Source organism: Oncorhynchus masou, chromosome 6 (genome assembly GCF_036934945.1).
Source record: "Oncorhynchus masou masou isolate Uvic2021 chromosome 6, UVic_Omas_1.1, whole genome shotgun sequence".
Lineage (NCBI taxonomy): Eukaryota > Metazoa > Chordata > Actinopteri > Salmoniformes > Salmonidae > Oncorhynchus > Oncorhynchus masou.
In genome coordinates, this window is record NC_088217.1 from 4,757,008 (window position 1) to 4,775,646 (window position 18,639).

At 42.7% G+C, this 18,639-nt stretch overlaps 2 protein-coding genes and 1 non-coding gene across 4 annotated transcripts in view; all 3 read left to right on the top strand.

Annotated features, from left to right (window-relative positions):
- The first annotated feature begins 233 nt into the window (after nt 1-233).
- Nucleotides 234-3,709, top strand: rpl29 (ribosomal protein L29). Its single transcript, XM_064967434.1, has 4 exons — nt 234-314; nt 753-804; nt 1,039-1,103; nt 3,519-3,709. Exons 2-4 carry the CDS (start codon nt 768-770, stop codon nt 3,627-3,629), a joined length of 213 nt encoding a protein of 70 aa, XP_064823506.1. The 5' UTR covers nt 234-314; nt 753-767; the 3' UTR covers nt 3,630-3,709.
- On the top strand, nt 1,279-1,504 carry LOC135542817 (small nucleolar RNA SNORA73 family). The gene has a single exon (XR_010456138.1). It is a non-coding gene; the product is annotated as a small nucleolar RNA SNORA73 family (small nucleolar RNA).
- An 8,816-nt stretch (nt 3,710-12,525) lies between the features above and the next one.
- Nucleotides 12,526-18,639, top strand: part of iars1 (isoleucyl-tRNA synthetase 1) — a 166,846-nt gene continuing 160,732 nt past the window's right edge. For both annotated transcript variants that reach the window (XM_064967436.1, XM_064967435.1), the window contains exons 1-4: nt 12,526-12,599; nt 13,076-13,199; nt 13,476-13,632; nt 17,613-17,732. In XM_064967436.1, the coding sequence (XP_064823508.1) occupies nt 13,081-13,199; nt 13,476-13,632; nt 17,613-17,732 (396 nt within the window). In that variant the 5' untranslated portion in view covers nt 12,526-12,599; nt 13,076-13,080. The remainder of the gene's footprint in view (nt 12,600-13,075; nt 13,200-13,475; nt 13,633-17,612; nt 17,733-18,639) is intronic.

Below are 18,639 nucleotides of genomic sequence, written 5' to 3' on the forward strand. Positions count from 1 at the left end.
TGAGGTCAGGTCTGGCAGATAACAAGAAAAAGTCATTCCTAACATGAATTTATCCCGTTGTTCATGCACATTAAACACACGGTAGTATTATCCTTACCTTTGTTGTTCATGGTTGTAGAAAATCATGTGGACTGATAGTGACACCTCCTGTCTGGAAATGTTGACGGTGTAATGTCTTGTCCACTGCACTAGGCGGCAGTGTCCCCATTCAACGTCTTGTCGTTTCCGGTCGCCGCTCCTGATTCGATGGTTCATATTTGGGTTCGTTTGGTTCAGTTCTTTCTCTTCCGGTTTCCGTCTCTTACGTGTGGCAGGTAATGAATTTCACTCCTGAGTCTAACATGTTAATCTACATCAATCCTCCTGTGTTTTTAAAGATTCATATCAGCCATGAATGTGTGTTTATAGCGGAAAATATCACGAACCACACAGGCATCTTTATATTTGCTAAATTTGTTCCCGCTTGGATGATTAAAACTATATAACTAGGTCGGCTGTCCATTTCCACCCGCTAGATATTCATGCTAGGAAAACACACCAACAAACTCACCAAATTGAAAATGTGTTAAATGTTTTGGATAATACTGGCTTTCAGCACGTATACGGTGATAATGTCAATGTTTACATCGTTGAAAACCCCCTACGGCTTGTTTCTAGCTCTTATAAATAGTTAGTGTAGCAAACATGAGTTCCAGCGTGTTTCTTTTGGTCAGTTCTGAAATTAACTAATTTCTATTCTCTTCCGTCAACAGATCCACAGAACAGAAATGGCAAAGTCAAAGAATCACACCACCCACAACCAGTGTGAGTAGAAATGAACGGTTATGAAGTTAAGTTAGTTCGCTAGATATAAGTGATCGTGCCTTGCTAACTAGGTAGTTGTCAATACAGGATTAACAGCCTCCCCGGTTGTTTGTGTCCGTTTTCACACAAAAAATTGACTAGAGCTCTGCAGGAGTAGCCTGAATCCTGTTTTAATTTTGAGGTCATTGTTTCCATAAACGTGTTGACACGTCTTTTTCTCCTGTCTGTCCACAGCCCGTAAGGCCCATAGGAATGGGATCAAGAAGCCCAGACCAGACCGTTACGAGTCCATGAAAGGGGTATTTATTGATCTGCTGGCCTATCGACCGTTATGATTTGTTATATACAGTTTGTAAAGTTGCCTAAGTTAGGTCAAGGGCATTGTCATTCACACCCGGTGGTTTATGTAAATCAGATGTGGGTGCCTTCGACTCAATAATATATAAGTGTAACAAAATAAAAGGTGCCCTAATTCCGATGTGGACATCCTGTGAGGTTGCTCTCCCATGGCTCTGTCCTTGTGGCGTATGGGAGCGTAGCACTTTGGTGCTGTGACGTACAGTCCCGTTCCACGGCGTCGTAGAGCAAGCTTTGTCCCCCCGGCCCCTTGGGCTGGTGAGGACGGCGTTCTGTATATTCCTACATCTTCCCAGAGCTCCTTGGGCCATGACTGGGGGGCTAAACCATGCATTGCACAACTTTTAGACTTACTTGCAGGAGCTGCTACTCTCATGGCTTCATTTACACAGATAGCCCAATTCTGATATTTTGCTCAGTAATTGGCAAAAGCTCTGATCTCATCTGCCAAAGATTTAACTGACCTAGTTAAATAAATATATAAAAGATCAGAATTAGCCTGTCTAAATACATCCTTGTGTATGGACGTATCTCTGGTTTATACTGTATTAAATGTACTCTGTGGGGAAATGATCAAACTGAGAGGAAGGAGGTCTCCGCTGGGCTGGTCTATTCATTACCGCCAGCACCTACATCTTTTCATACCGTCGTTCATATCGCCGGCTTTCTGTACGACTCCCGCAAGAACTGGTCACGAACCTCAGTCACGCATTTTTTTTTGTGAGACTGGTTGGACGTACTGCTAAATTCTCTAAAATGCCATTTGAGGTGGCTTATGGTAGCGAAATTAACATTACATTATCTGGCAACATTCCTGCAGTCAGCATGCAAATTGCACACTTCCTCAACTTTAGATATGGGGCGGCAGGGTAGCCTAGTGGTTTGAGTGTTGGACTAGTAACTGAAAGGTTGCAAGTTCGAATCCCCAAGCTGACAAGGTACAAATCTGTCGTTCTGCCCCTGAACAGGCAGTTAACCCACTGTTCCTAGGCCGTCACTGAAAATGAGAATTTGTTCTTAACTGACTTGCCTAGTAAAATAAAGGTAAAATAATAAAAAATCTGTGACATTGTTGTGACCTTTTTTATTGTCCCCCGGCACAAGGTGCACCTGTGTAATGATCATGTTTAATCAGCTTCATGATATACCACATCTCAGGTGGATGGAACATTTTTCCAGGATATTTTTTATTTCAGCTCATGAAACGGGGCACCAAAACTACTTGTTGAAGTTTTTATATTTTTTTAACCACTCGGCTAATTGGGGAGAGAGGATACTTTCCCTTTAAGAGGATTAGCATGTAGGATATAGCCTACCCTTTTAGGAGGAAGATTAGCATGTATACATTAATTCATTAATCCAAAAGTTGTCCACTCGCACCCGCAGGAATGCAGCCTTCTACTGGGAGGTTCGAGTGGCGTGTTTTTTTTTTTTTTTACCTTTATTTAACTTGGCAGGTCGGTTAAGATCAAATTCTTATTTTCAATGACGGCCTAGGAACAGTGGGTTAACTGCCTGTTCGGGGGCAGAACAACAGATTTGTACCTTGTCAGCTGTTTCGGTTACTAGTCAAACACTCATAACCACTAGGCTCTCGGAATTCAGATTTTGAGTTGGTGGGATTATTGGGTACCAGGTTTGGTGCCTCGGTCCCAGTCCCCACCCCCCACGCAATCTAGATTGATTTGATTGGTCATACAGCTCCAAACGAATTCACATTGACCCCTTAGAATTGGGGGGGGGGGGGGTTTAACAAGCTTCGTGACATTTCATGTTAAAACAATTCATGCTCGTCCACTTAGTCTGAAATTCAGCTTAACTGTTTTTCTATTAAGCTTTAGTTTTTTGAATGGAGAGATGACGAGGCGGCAGGGTAGCCTAAGTGCGTTGGACTAGTAACCGAAAGGTCGCAAGTTCAAACCCCCGAGCTGACAAGGTACACATCTGTTGTTCTGGTCCCTGAACAGGCAGTTAACCCACTGTTCCTGGACAGTCATTGAAAATAAGAACTTGTTCTTAACTGACTTGAATAGTTAAAGGTAAAATTACAACAAAAATATTAAATGTGGGTGAGATGCCTGGTGAAGGAGGATATGGGGAAGAAACACGCTTTTTCATAAAAAATATATTAAACTCCATATCAACTGGCACTCAACCTTTCTGCTGCGGTGTCTCTTTCAAAGGATCCTGGTCACATGTTTACACATGAGGATGTAATGTTCTCCATGCGCACTGTACCAATCCTTACTTCCTGTTTTCTTACGCTTCAGATTTATATTTATACCTTATTGAATTAACTTTCAGTATTGTCTATATGTGAAGAGTTTGTCTGCAACTTACTCTCTCTCCCTCCCCAGGTTGACCCTAAGTTCATGAAGAACTTGCGTTTTGCCAAGAAGCACAACAAGAAGGGTCAGAAGACCGCCAACGCAGCAGCCAAGAAGATCGCTGATGCCGCCGCCCCTTAGACGGGGTGGCTCCTCTGCATCGCCACGGTCCATTGACTTTATTACCATCACAATAAAGCTATGCTTTGTTTAAAAAAAAATACATTGTAACTTCATTTACTGATCTATCCCATTTAATATTACTGGGTTGACTGTTTGTGTTATATTTCATATAATAGCCTAGCTCTCCTACCTCAACATGGCTTTCATTTCCAACAACACTATGGCATCCTTCAGCTTGGAAATGGGGTTCACCAGAGCTATACATTGGCACTAGTCTTTTAAAGGGTCAATCTGTGATTGGTACATCTGTTTTTGGACCTTACATTCGATATATATATCCGTTGATTCTTGAAGAATGTAACTTAAATGTCAGAGTAGTTCAACTGTCGTACCCCCATCAGAACCCAAAATGTTTTAATCGATTGTAAAAAATAATAAAAAATATATATATATAAGGGGGGGGGGGGCTGTCCAACGTGTATTGGTAGCCTTGTGGTTAGAGCGGTGGACTAGTAACCAGAAGGTTGCAAGTTCAAACCCCCGAGCTGACAAGGTACAAATCTGTCGTTCTGCCCCTGAACAGGCATTTAACTCACTGTTCCCAGGCTGTCATTGAAAATAAGAATTTGTTCTTAACTGACTTGCCTAGTTAAATAAAGGTGAAATTAAAAATGCAGAAGGATAACATGAATTGTGGAGTATGAGAAGATAGCTAGGAGGGTCATGGGGCTAGACGCTGGCTCGGGGGGTCATGGGGCTAGACGCTGGCTCGGGGGTCATGGGGATGAGCTGTGAATTATGCGTCTTGTCACAGGAGTGTCTTGTGTTGAGACTAAACTGGGTACTATCAACAGGACCGGTGTCTATTGTATTGAGACTAAACTGGGTACAGCTGCTGTCTCGAGACTGACTGCCAGGCCCTGGCTATTGACTAAACTGACTAGAGGGAATGTTTACAATGTCGAGGCCTAAATATGTTAAGACAGTGTTACAGTATACAGGACTTCTCGGTTCCTAGACAAACATATTTTCTCTGTGTTGTACCACTGTTGTCACTCAGTGGTCATTAAAATACCAAGGAACACGTCTCTTTAGCACCGTCCAGGTTTGATTTAAACGCGAGCTAACCCTGTTTGCGTTGTGAAGTGTCAACGTCTAATTTGGATGGTGCTATCAACACACTTTCCTTGGTATTTTGATGTGGTGTATTCAGTGGCGATATTTAGCGTGTAAATCTTGTTGGGACAACAAGTGAACGGCACTAAACCATAAGTGAATTGAGCTGTAACGCGAACAAACGGTGCCAACGAACTGTTAGGGCCTACATAACGCTGTCCCAACACCTTACCACTGCTACACCTGGCTATCAGCTGAGCCTTGACTGGCAGCGAAACAGCCTCATTTACTGACTTTATTATTATTTTTTAAACATGGCTGACTTGCTTAAACAAATGTGGTTTCTACTGACAGGTTAATATGTACAACCTACAGCATAAGGCAGAGCTGCCCCACCTTCTGGGGGATTTGCTGTCCTGTAGGTTTTCAGTCCAACTCATTTAGCATATCTGATTCAGCTAGTTAAGGTCTTGTTGAGCTGCTAACCAGTAGAATCAATCGGGTGTGTTAAATTAGGGTTGGACTGAAAACCCACAGAACGGTAGATCTCCAGGAACAGGGTTGGACTGATAACCTACAGGACAGTAGATCTCCAGGAAGAGGGTTGGACTGATAACCTACAGAACGGTAGATCTCAAGGAAGAGGGTTGGACTGATAACCTACAGGACAGTAGATCTCCAGGAAGAGGGTTGGACTGATAACCTACAGGACAGTAGATCTCCAAGAAGAGGGTTGGACAGCCATGGCATAAGGACGACAAGTGGAACATTTGCAATCCATCATTTCGATTAAGACAATGACCCAGGTAGGATGGACGTCGTCATAACTATTTGTTCAGCACTTTTGAAATGTACAGCGACAGAATTCAGAACATGGGCTGTTTTTACAGTGAGTGTTCTCCCTGTACACCAAGTCAGAACCGTAGGCTTAATAAAGGGGGCATATAAGCAGACAATGAAAGCTCTTACAATATTCAATGATGACATATCTCAGAAACGAGTTATAGGCTACATGTGCACCACCAAGTCAGAACAGTAGGTGAAATTAAGAGGTGAAAATAGACCAAACTATTAGGTTGAGGCATATGGGCTACGAACAGCTTACTATACAACATACACTTAGTATTACTTAGCTACAGTATACATATCTCCCTGGCATATTACAGCATTTATGCAGCAGCATACAAGACATTTTTGGACTCACCTTGTTGTGTTCTTCTCCCTTGACAGCAATCCTTCGTGGGCAAGTTTTGTCATCAAAGTCTGGCAATCCCTGGATTTATAAAACACTACAAAGAAACAACATAAAACACATAGTAAACAACATAAAACAATACATAGTAGACAACATAAAACACTGTAGTAAACAACATAAAACACTACATAGTAAACAACATAGAACACTACATAGTAAACAACATAAAACACTACATAGTAAACAACATAAAACACTACATAGTAAACAACATAAAACACTACATAGTAAACAACATAAAACACTGCATAGTAAACAACATAAAACACTACATAGTAAACAACATAAAACACTACATAGTAAACAACATAAAACACTACATAGTAAACAACATAAAACACTGTGTAGTAAACAACATAAAACACTACATAGTAAGCAACATAAAACACTACATAGTAAACAACATAAAACACTACATAGTAAACAACATAAAACACTACATAGTAAACAACATAAAACACTGCATAGTAAACAACATAAAACACTACATAGTAAACAACATAAAACACTGTGTAGTAAACAACATAAAACACTGCATAGTAAACAACATAAAACACAAGGAATGTGAGAATGCTATTCATTGACGACAGTTCAGCGTTCAACACCATAGTGCCCTCAAGGCTCATCACTAAGCTAAGGACCCTGGGACTAAACAACTCCCTCTGCAACTGGATCCTGGACTTCCTGATGGGCCGCCCCCAGGTGGTAAGGGTAGGTAACAACACATCCGCCATGCTGATCCTTAACACGGGGGCTCCTCGGGGGTGCATGCTTAGTCCCCTCCTGTACTCCCTGTTCACTCATGACTGCACGGCCAGGCACGACTCCAACCCCATCATTAAGTTTGCCGATGACACAACAGTGGGAGGCCTGATCACCAACAACGACGAGAGCGTGTGGTGCCAGGACAACAACCTCTCCCTCAACATGATCAAGACTAAGAGGATAATTGTGGACTTCAGGAAAAGGAGGACCGAGCACGCCCCCATTCTCATCGACGGGGCTGTAGTGGAGCAGGTTGAGAGCTTCAAGTTCCTTGGTGTCCACATCACCGACATCTAACATGTTCCAAGCACACCAAGACAGTCGTGAAGAGGGCACGACAAAACCCATTCCCCGTCAGGAGACTGAAAAGATTTGGCATGGGTCCGGAGATCCTCAAAAGGTTCTACAGCTGCACCATCGAGAGCATCCTGATTGGTTGCATCACAGCCTGGTATGGCAACTGCTCTGCCTCCAACCACAAGGCACTAACAGAGGGTAGTGCATACGGCCCAGTACATCACTGAGGCCAAGCCTCCTGCCATCCAGGACATATATACCAGGCGGTGTCAGTGGATGGCCGAAAACAATGTTCAAAGTCTCCAGCCACCCTAGTTATAGACTGTTCTCTCTGCTACCACACGGCAAGTGGTACCGGAGCACCAAGTCTAGGTCCAAGAGGCTTCTAAACAGCTTCTACCCCCAAGCTATAATACTACTGAACATCTAATCAAATGGCTACCCAGACTAGTTGCACCCCCCCCCCCCCCCCCACACACACACACTATTTTACGCTGTGTCATAGAGAATTGTTACAAAATTTAACACTTCCAAGAACTTGTGAATTCAATATAGGCTTTTAATACAAACATATCAGAAGCCTAGATGGTCCGCGGAACACACCCATTCCCAGAGCTATGGCTCTGTCTTTATACACACACAGTATATGAGTCCATTCCATATGTTAATGGGGTTACTTCCCTCAGGTCATCGGCCACCATTATCTTTCATTCCAGGCTTCCTCCATGTTCATGCCTAATAATGCCTGTATCCGCTCTTGATTAGATTACAATGGTGGCAGGACCCTCTCGTGTCCTAAAATTAATATGTCTATCTTACCCTAAGCACTTATGTCCTTTACCCTAAGCACTTATGTCCTTTACCCTAAGCAGTTATGTTTGTTCCTCTCTATCTAATATTGATAATGGTGTCCTGCTCTTTCCATAATAGATAATGTATTTAAGGGTCACCTCCTCCTCTTTGCCCTAAGCCCTTATGCACAGTAAAGCACGTATGGCTTCGGCCATTACACTTATGTCTGTTTAATCTTTGGTTTCCTATCCGCTTTCTGTTTGTGGTCTAATGTACACCTTTGCTCTACAGTATTATGTTTGTCCCTATATGTACCTCTTGCTTCCACAGCTGCTGCTACTCTCTGTTATTATCTATGAGTCACTTTAATAACTCTACCCACATGTACAGTATATATTACCTCAATTACCTCGACTAATCGTTGCCTCCACACATTGACTCTGTACCGGTTCCCCCTGTATATAGCTTCCACATTGACTCTGTACCAGTTCCCCCTGTATATAGCCTCCACATTGACTCTGTACCGTAACACCCTGTATATAGCCTCCACATTAACTCTGTACCGGTACCCCCTGTATATAGCCTCCACATTGACTCTGTACCGGTACCCCCTGTATATAACCTCCACATTGACTCTGTACTGGTACAGCCCTGTATATAGCCTCCACATTGACTCTGTACCGGTACACCCTGTATATAGCCTCCACATTGACTCTGTACTGATACCCCCTGTATATAGCCTCCACATTGACTCTATACCGGTATCCCCTGTATATAGCCTCCACATTGACTCTGTACCGGTACCCCCTGTATATAGCCTCCACATTGACCCTGTACCGTAACACCCTGTATATAGCCTCCACATTAACTCTGTACCGGTACCCCCTGTATATAGCCTCCACATTGACTCTGTACCGGTACCCCCTGTATATAACCTCCACATTGACTCTGTACTGGTACAGCCCTGTATATAGCCTCCACATTGACTCTGTACCGGTACCCCCTGTATATAGCCTCCACATTGACTCTGTACTGGTTCCCCCTGTATATAGCTTCCACATTGACTCTGTACCAGTTCCCCCTGTATATAGCCTCCACATTGACTCTGTACCGTAACACCCTGTATATAGCCTCCACATTAACTCTGTACCGGTACCCCTGTATATAGCCTCCACATTGACTCTGTACTGATACCCCCTGTATATAGCCTCCACATTGACTCTGTACCGGTACCCCCTGTATGTAACCTCCACATTGACTCTGTACTGGTACAGCCCTGTATATAGCCTCCACATTGACTCTGTACCGGTACCCCCTGTATATAGCCTCCACATTGACTCTGTACCAGTACCCCCTGTATATAGCCTCCACATTGACTCTGTACCGGTACCCCCTGTATATAGCCTCCACATTGACTCTGTACCGTAACACCCTGTACATAGCCTCCACATTGACTCTGTACCGGTACCCCCTGTATATAGCCTCCACATTGACTCTGTACCAGTTCCCCTGCATATAGCCTCCACATTGACTCGGTACCGGTACCCCCTGTATATAGCCTCCACATTGACTCTGTACCGGTACCCCCTGTATATAGCCTCCACATTGACTCTGTACTGATACCCCCTGTATATAGCCTCCATATTGACTCTGTACCGGTTTCCCCTGTATATAGCCTCCACGTTGACTCTGTACTGGTATCCCCCTGTATATAGTCTCGCGATTGTTAATTTACTGCTACTCTTTAATTATTTGTTACTTTATTTTTATTTTTTAAAGGTATTTTTCTTAAAACTGCATTGTTGGTTAAGAGCTCGTAAGTAAGCATTTCATTGTAAGATCTACACCTGCAGTATTTGGTGCATGTGACAAATAAAATGTGATTTGAAAAAAAAAGAGAACATATTTCCTTCTTTATCAAATAAATCAAACACAAATATAATATTTATTTCAAACCACTTAAAAAAAAAATGTTTTTAACAACAATATCTTTGTTGTTCCACAGAAGTGCCTTGTGTGGGGAGAGACACTAGATGTGTGTTTCGGTATGATATGTTGGATAAATGAATAAAGACAGACACCAATGTCAGGTTCAATAGCCTTGTTCGTGCATTGTACAACTGGAGTCCCGGGAACAGTCCGGCTAGTCGATTACCTATCAACTAGACTCCGTAACAATGTGTTTGAATACCCATACTCCCATACTGCATACTTAATGAGTATATACTACATACTATTCGTTCATTTTAGTTCAGAGTGTTGTCAGATTTTCCATTTGTAAATTCAGATGGTTTCGCTCTTGGATGCTCCGGCTGAGGAGTAGGGTTGATGGTTGATTTGAGCGTTCTGACCTTACAATGACAGTCAAGCACCCAAGCTAACGTTGGCGAGCTTGCTAGCTATTTCCAGACACAAATGAGACCACTCTGACCATTTCACTTGCCCTAGCAGAGCTGGTTAGGCAGTTTTCATGTTACCCAGAGCGTTGGTGGCTGTAACTGTGCTGCTGGCAACAATTGAATTGCGCTTTGTTGTAGATGTTTACTGACACCGGCAATATTCAACCGGGTTGAACGCTCTAAAATTCATTATTCTGTCTCTGGTACACTCAGACAATTGTGCTCTGAAATTAGAGTAGTTAGCCAGAGCGGATTTATAAAGCACCCGACTATACCATTTAGCTAAGCTGGGTAGTTAGTTAGATATCCTATAGTTAATATACTGGCAAGTTTGATGTACAAGTAGCCAACTAACATCATACCGGTACATACTGCTGTAATGCTATGTGGATTGTAAGGACAGCGTAGCTAACAAATTGTCAGCCAACATAACTTGTGAGGTAAATTATTTGAAAAGTTATGAGTTTATTACATTGCTTGTCATAATTAGTTAAAGTAATGAATTTGTATCCGCTGGATATTTTCCGCCACTTTCTTCAAATCTGGAAACGATGTGAAGCCACGCCCATTTCTTGAAGAGTTGCATTTATGGGCCCTAAAAGTACGGAAATACTGTCTTGGAATTTTTAATTTAAAAAAAATTAAATTATTATTAATATATATTTTTTATTAACAACAAATCAATACATAAAGCACATGAGGGAACACAAGCATACATAGATTACAAACAATGGATAATCGAGCTAGGGGCGGGGATGGGGGCGGGGCTAGGGGGTACAATAGCACATTACAATTACACAAGGACTTTAAGAGACATGCATATACTTACAATTCCAACAGCTTTTTTGTTAGTAGAGCATTTAACCGTCTTAAAATACAGTTCAATTTCTTTTTGTAGGGTACGAAAATTTGTTTTTTTGTTTGTAAATTTACATTTGTGTATATGAAATTTGGCCAAAAGAATAATGAAATTAATTACATAAAAATGTTTCAGCTTATTTCTATTGTATGTAAAGAATCCAAACAGTACATCTCTCCACAATAGTGTAAAATCTTCATAAATGTGTTCAATTATAAACCTACTGATGTCTTGCCATCGTTTTCTTACATGCATACAATGCCAAAAAAGATGCAACACTGTTTCTGGGTGGTCATTACAAAAGGAGCAATTTGAGTTGATGTTTTCCTTAAACTTCTTCATATAGTGGTTGGCAGGATAATATTTATGAATAATTTTTAAGGAAACTAGTTAACAAGTAGGTACGTGTGTGGCAACATCCAAACTTTTTTTCCAACAGATACTATCAATAAATCCATTCCAATAAGGCATGACATAAGGTATAGACACAACATCCTGCTGAAACAAGTATCATATCGCTCTGTTGTTGAATGGACCAAAAGAGAAACAAATCTTTCCTACTGATGAGTCAACAGGGTCAATAGAAGGTAGGCTCTGAGGGTCATATTCATATTTTGGCGAATTTAGTACAACATCCGGTAACTTTTGGCATACTAACTTTTTAAAATGTATTATTATTATTTTTTAAATTCAAATACAGATCAACAATTTACATTCTTACATCATACAAAACATAACGCAGGTATTAATGAGAAAATTCTGGAACAAACAAAAAATATAAGAAAACAAACAATTCTAGTGCATTTGTAATCACTCTGAAAAAGTCTTATTGTAATGATTTAGGAAAATGTTATTCTTGTTATTGTTCACTAGGGTTAATGTTTTAATAAAATAGTTAAATTCAATTAAAAAAAATGTAAAAATGTAATTTGTTTGTAAAAATGTAACATTTTTGTTTGTGTATGAAGTGTTTGGCAGCAAGAATAAAAAAGTAACAATCGTTTCAATGGTTTTGTTATCATTACAATAGTAACATATTATATATTTCATGTCAAAAACATAGGCAGTGTTCATAATGGTAAATAAGTAATTTGCAAGGTTTTCCCAAAATTCTGACACAAATTTACATTAAAATTAAAAATGAGACAGATTCTCACCTTCTTTTTCACAGAAAACGCAGATATCATTAATAGCCACAAATTTGGATATCATAGAATTACATGGATATATCTTGTAAAATATATCCACTATATCCTAACTAACTATATCTACTATATCCTAACTAACTATATCCACTATATCCTAACTAACTATATCCACTATATCCTAACTAACTATATTCACTATACCCACACTACAATACTAAAACACGTCACAAATAGTGCGAGTATTCGAACACAGCTACTGTCGGTGTGATGCATCATTTCCGCTTCCGCTTTCCCTCTGATTGCATCAGTTCCCTGTCATCAGTTCGTCAAAGTTGGCAGCCGGAGAAAGAAAGACATGTGAGTTTACCTGAATGGGTATTTAAATATTTGTATGTTGAACTGTTGTACAATTAAACTATATTTACCTGCCGTTGATGCAATATGCGTCCATATGAATGCAAACGTGAGGGTACAGTGTCACGGAGTAGTCGAAAGCACTTAGCGAGCTAGCCGGCTAAGCTAACCACTCCACTTACATGTGCACAGCAAGGATAGGTCGTTAATAGCATGCATTTATTCATATTTTATAACTAGATTTATTCAACATCGATACTAGCCAGGTTTAAACTCAGTTAACTGAATTAGCTAACATGCATATCAAACCAACTAACGTTACTGAAAGTATAATTGCTGCTTGTTAGTTAGCTAACGTTATATGTTTGTTTTGAATTTATAGAATGTTGAGTTGTTGTCCCAACGTCATCATTGGTTGCCATTCACTTTCCCTCCAATAGTCAATAGTCAACTAACTATGATGTGTTTCTATCACTCAGTGATCATGGTGGAGCCTGTTCCTGAATCAATCCACTTCCCTTCTGAGGAGAAGAGGATCCTGCAGCTGTGGAAGGACAAGGACTGCTTCCAGGAGTGTCTCAAACAGTCCAAGAACAGGCCCAAGTGAGTACAAGGACCATTGCAATCTGGACCAGTCGAGTCAAACAGTAGCAGACTGTTTCCACATCGAAGGAGTATTGTAGACAGAATTCCTCTAACCATTGTCTAGTCAAAGATTAAGCTTATTAACATAAAGTCTGTCTAAAGGTGAACTTTTTACACATGCAGAATACAGTAGGGCAGTGAGTGCTTGAAACCACTCATCACTAAGCCCGATATGTAAGTATACAAAAGAAAAGATGAATCTGTTTCATGAATGATGTGTAAACTCTTCTCCAGGTACACGTTCTACGACGGGCCGCCGTTCGCCACAGGTCTCCCCCACTACGGTCACATCCTGGCAGGGACCATCAAAGACATTGTGACTCGCTTCGCCCACCAGAGCGGCTTCCACGTGGACCGCCGGTTCGGCTGGGACTGTCACGGCCTGCCTGTGGTAAGAATGTCTTTGCGATACTGTACTCGTCGCTAGGGCTGTGGCGGTAATTGAATAACCGTGTAACTGACGGTTGTAGATGAAGACTGTCATGAAAAGAAAACTACCATCAAAACCATTGAAATAGCCCTGCATTCATATCAAATTTTTTACATGTTTTGTTAACTTTATTTTCATGTAGATAAACTTGACCTAATATTCAGGAGTGTTTACTCATGATTACTATTTAACTTTCTACATCTCCTCTTTCCAACTGTCCTTTGATGCTGGAGGAATAGCTAACCGCTAGATGAGCTAACCGCTGGGTGTAGAGTGATGCTGGTGGCGCTAACCGCTAGTGGAGCTAACTGCTAGATGAGTGGGGGTGTAGAGTGATGCTGGTGGAGCTAACTGCTAGATGAGTGGGGGTGTAGAGTGATGCTGGTGGAGCTAACCGCTAGAGGAGCTAACTGCTTGATGAGTGGGGGTGTAGAGTGATGCTGGAGAAGCTAACCGCTAGATGAGTGGGGGTGTAGAGTGATGCTGGTGGAGCTAACCGCTAGAGGAGCTAACCGCTAGATGAGTGGGGGATGTAGAGTGATGCTGGTGGGGCTAACCGCTAGAGGAGCTAACTGCTAGATGAGTGGGGACGAAGAGTGATGCTATAGGAGCTAACTGCTAGAAAAGCTAACCGCTAGATGAGTGGGGGTGTAGAGGGATGCTGGTGGAGCTAACCGCCAGTGGAGCTAACTGCTAGATGAGTGGGGACGAAGAGTGATGCTGGTGGAGCTAACTGCTAGATGAGTGGGGACGAAGAGTGATGCTATAGGAGCTAACTGCTAGAGAAGCTAACCGCTAGATGAGTGGGGGTGTAGAGTGATGCTGGAGCAGCTAACCTCTAGAATAGCTAACTGCTAGAGGAGCTAACTGCTAGATGTGAGGGGGTGTAGAGTGATTCTGGTGGAGCTAACAGCTAGAGAAGCTAACCGTTAGATGAGTGAGGGTGTAGAGTGATGCTGGTGGAGCTAACCTCTAGAATAGCTAACTGCTAGAGGAGCTAACTGCTAGATGTGAGGGGGTGTAGAGTGATTCTGGTGGAGCTAACAGCTAGATGAGTGATGCTGGAGAAGCTTACCGCTAGATGAGTGGGGGTGTAGTGTGATGCTGGTGGAGCTAACCGCTATAGGAGCTAACTGCTAGATTAGTGGGGGTGTAGAGTGATGCTGGAGAAGCTTACCGCTAGATGCGTGGGGTGTGGAGTGATGTGGCATTTTAGTAACTTTTTGTTGTTGATTTGTGGACTTTCTTTCATTTTCGTTGTTTGCTGGTAAATAATACACTGCTCAAAAAAATAAAGGGAACACTTAAACAACACAATGTAACTCCAAGTCAATCACACTTCTGTGAAATCAAACTGTCCACTTAAGAAGCAACACTGATTGACAATAAATTTCACATGCTGTTGTGCAAATAGAATAGACAACAGGTGGAAATTATAGGCAATTAGCAAGACACCCCCAATAAAGGAGTGGTTCTGCAGGTGGTGACCACAGACCACTTCTCAGTTCCTATGCTTCCTTGCTGATGTTTTGGTCACTTTTGAATGCTGGCGGTGCTTTCACTCTAGTGGTAGCAGCATGAGATGGAGTCTACAACCCACACAAGTGGCTCAGGTATTGCAGCTCATCCAGGATGAAACATCAATGCGAGCTGTGGCAAGAAGGTTTGCTGTGTCTGTCAGCGTATTGTCCAGAGCATGGAGGCTCTACCAGGAGACAGGCCAGTACATCAGGAGACGTGGAGGAGGCCGTAGGAGGGCTACCTCTGCCTTTGTGCAAGGAGGAGCAGGAGGAGCACTGCCAGAGCCCTGCAAAATGACCTCCAGCAGGCCACAAATGTGCATGTCTGCTTAAACAGTCAGAAACAGACTCCATGAGGGTGGTATGAGGGCCCAACGTCCACAGGTGGGGGTTGTGCTTACAGCCCAACACCGTGCAGGACGTTTGGCATTTGCCAGAGAACACCAAGATGGGCAAATTCGCCACTGGCGCCCTGTGCTCTTCACAGATGAAAGCAGGTTCACACTGAGCACACGTGACAGATGTGACAGTCTGGAGACGCCGTGGAGAACGTTCTGCTGCCTGCAACATCCTCCAACTTGACTGGTTTGGAGGTGGGTCAGTCGTGGGGTGGGATTTCTTTGGGGGGCCGCACAGCCCTCCATGTGCTCACCAGAGGTAGCCTGACTGCCATTAGGTACCGAGATGAGATCCTCAGACCCCTTATGAGACCATATGCTGGTTGGCCCTGGGTTCCTCCTAATGCAAGGCAATGCTAGACCTCATGTGACTGGAGTGTGTCAGCAGTTCCTGCAAGAGGAAGGCATTGATACTATGGACTGGCCCGCCCGTTCCCCAGACCTGAATCCAATTGAGCACATCTGGGACATCATGTCTCGCTCCATCCACCAATGCCACGTTGCACCACAGACTGTCCAGGAGTTGGCGGATGCTTTAGTCCAGGTCTGGGAGGAGATCCCTCAGGAGACCATCCGTCACCTCATCAGGAGCATGCCCAGGTGTTGTAGGGAGGTCATACAGGCACGTGGAGGCCACACACACTACTGAGCCTCATTTGGACTTGTTTTAAGGACATCACATCAAAGTTGGATCAGCCTGTAGTGTGGTTTTCCTCCATGGGTTGATAAATTTGATTTCCATTGATAATTTTTGTGTGATTTTTGTTGTCAGCACATTCAACTATGTAAAGAAAAAAAAAATAATATTTTTAAGAATATTTCATTCATTCAGATCTAGGATGTGTTGTTTTAGTGTTCCCTTAATTTTTTCGAGCAGTGTTGTTTAGACTAATCAACGCTGATCAGACCAGGTCGTGGTTGATGTGATGCGCTTGGCAAGACCAAAAAAATTGCTGCCCTCCAATCCCCATAGTCTAGGCTATACAGTGCGAATCCCCATAGAATAGCAGTCGGGGCTATACAGTGCCGGCCCGCAATACACTTTTATGAAGTCCCATGTGGTAGCCCACTGTTTGTAAAACAGCCAATTTACCCCTAATGCCCCCTCTGTGTTCCTATACCATTACAGATTTATAGAGCCCCTAATGCCCCCTCTGTGTTCCTATACCATTACAGATTGATAGACCCCCTAATGCCCCCTCTGTGTTCCTATACCATTACAGATTGATAGAGCCCCTAATGCCCCCTCTGTGTTCCTATACCATTACAGATTGATAGACCCCCTAATGCCCCCTCTGTGTTCCTATACCATTACAGATTGATAGACCCCCTAATGCCCCCTCTGTGTTCCTATACCATTACAGATTGATAGAGCCCCTAATGCCCCCTCTGTGTCCCTATACCATTACAGATTGATAGACCCCCTAATGCCCCCTCTGTGTTCCTATACCATTACAGATTGATAGACCCCATAATGCCCCCTCTGTGTTCCTATACCATTACAGATTGATAGACCCCCTAATGCCCCCTCTGTGTTCCTATACCATTACAGATTGATAGAGCCCCTAATGCCCCCTCTGTGTCCCTATACCATTACAGATTGATATAGCCCCTAATGCCCCCTCTGTGTCCCTATACCATTACAGATTGATAGACCCCCTAATGCCCCCTCTGTGTCCCTATACCATTACACATTGATAGACCCCCTAATGCCCCCTCTGTGTCCCTATACCATTACAGATTGATAGACCCCCTAATGCCCCCTCTGTGTTCCTATACCATTACAGATTGATAGACCCCCTAATGCCCCCTCTGTGTTTCTATACCATTACAGATTGATAGACCCCCTAATGCCCCCTCTGTGTTTCTATACCATTACAGATTGATAGAGCCCCTAATGCCCCCTCTGTGTTCCTATACCATTACAGATTGATAGACCCCGTAATGCCCCCTCTGTGTTCCTATACCATTACAGATTGATAGACCCCCCTAATGCCCCCTCTGTGTCTCTATACCATTACAGGAGTATGAGATTGATAAGACCCTGGACATCAAGGGACCGGACGATGTGGCCAAGATGGGGATTGCTGAGTACAACCGGCAATGCAGGATGATCGTCATGAGATACGCTAACGAATGGGAGGTGCGCAAACAACCACACAAATACTATATATAATGCTGGTACACTATGTAATTACAGTGTAATTATATAGGGTTGGTACACTATGTAATTATATGGGGCTGGTACACTATGTAGTTATATAGGGCTGGTGCACTATGTAATTATATGGGGCTGGTGCACTATGTAGTTATATAGGGCTGGTGCACTATGTAATTATATAGGGATGGTGCATTATGTAGTTATATAGGGCTGGTGCACCATGTAATTATATGGGGCTGGTGCATTATTTAATTATATGGGGCTGGTGCATTATTTAATTATATGGGGCTGGTGCACTATGTAATTATATGGGGCTGGTGCACTATGTAATTATATGGGGCTGGTGCACTATGTAATTATATGGGGCTGGTGCACTATGTAATTATATGGGGCTGGTGCACCATGTAATTATATGGGGCTGGTGCACCATGTAATTATATGGGGCTGGTGCACCATGTAATTATATGGGGCTGGTGCACCATGTAATTATATGGGGCTGGTGCACCATGTAATTATATGGGGCTGGTGCACCATGTAATTATATGGGGCTGGTGCACCATGTAATTATATGGGGCTGGTGCACTATGTAATTATATGGGGCTGGTGCATTATGTAATTATATGGGGCTGGTGCATTATGTAATTATATGGGGCTGGTGCACCATGTAATTATATGGGGCTGGTGCACTATGTAATTATATGGGGCTGGTGCATTATGTAATTATATGGGGCTGGTGCACTATGTAATTATATGGGGCTGGTGCATTATGTAATTATATGGGGCTGGTGCATTATGTAATTATATGGGGCTGGTGCACCATGTAATTATATGGGGCTGGTGCACTATGTAATTATATGGGGCTGGTGCATTATGTAATTATATGGGGCTG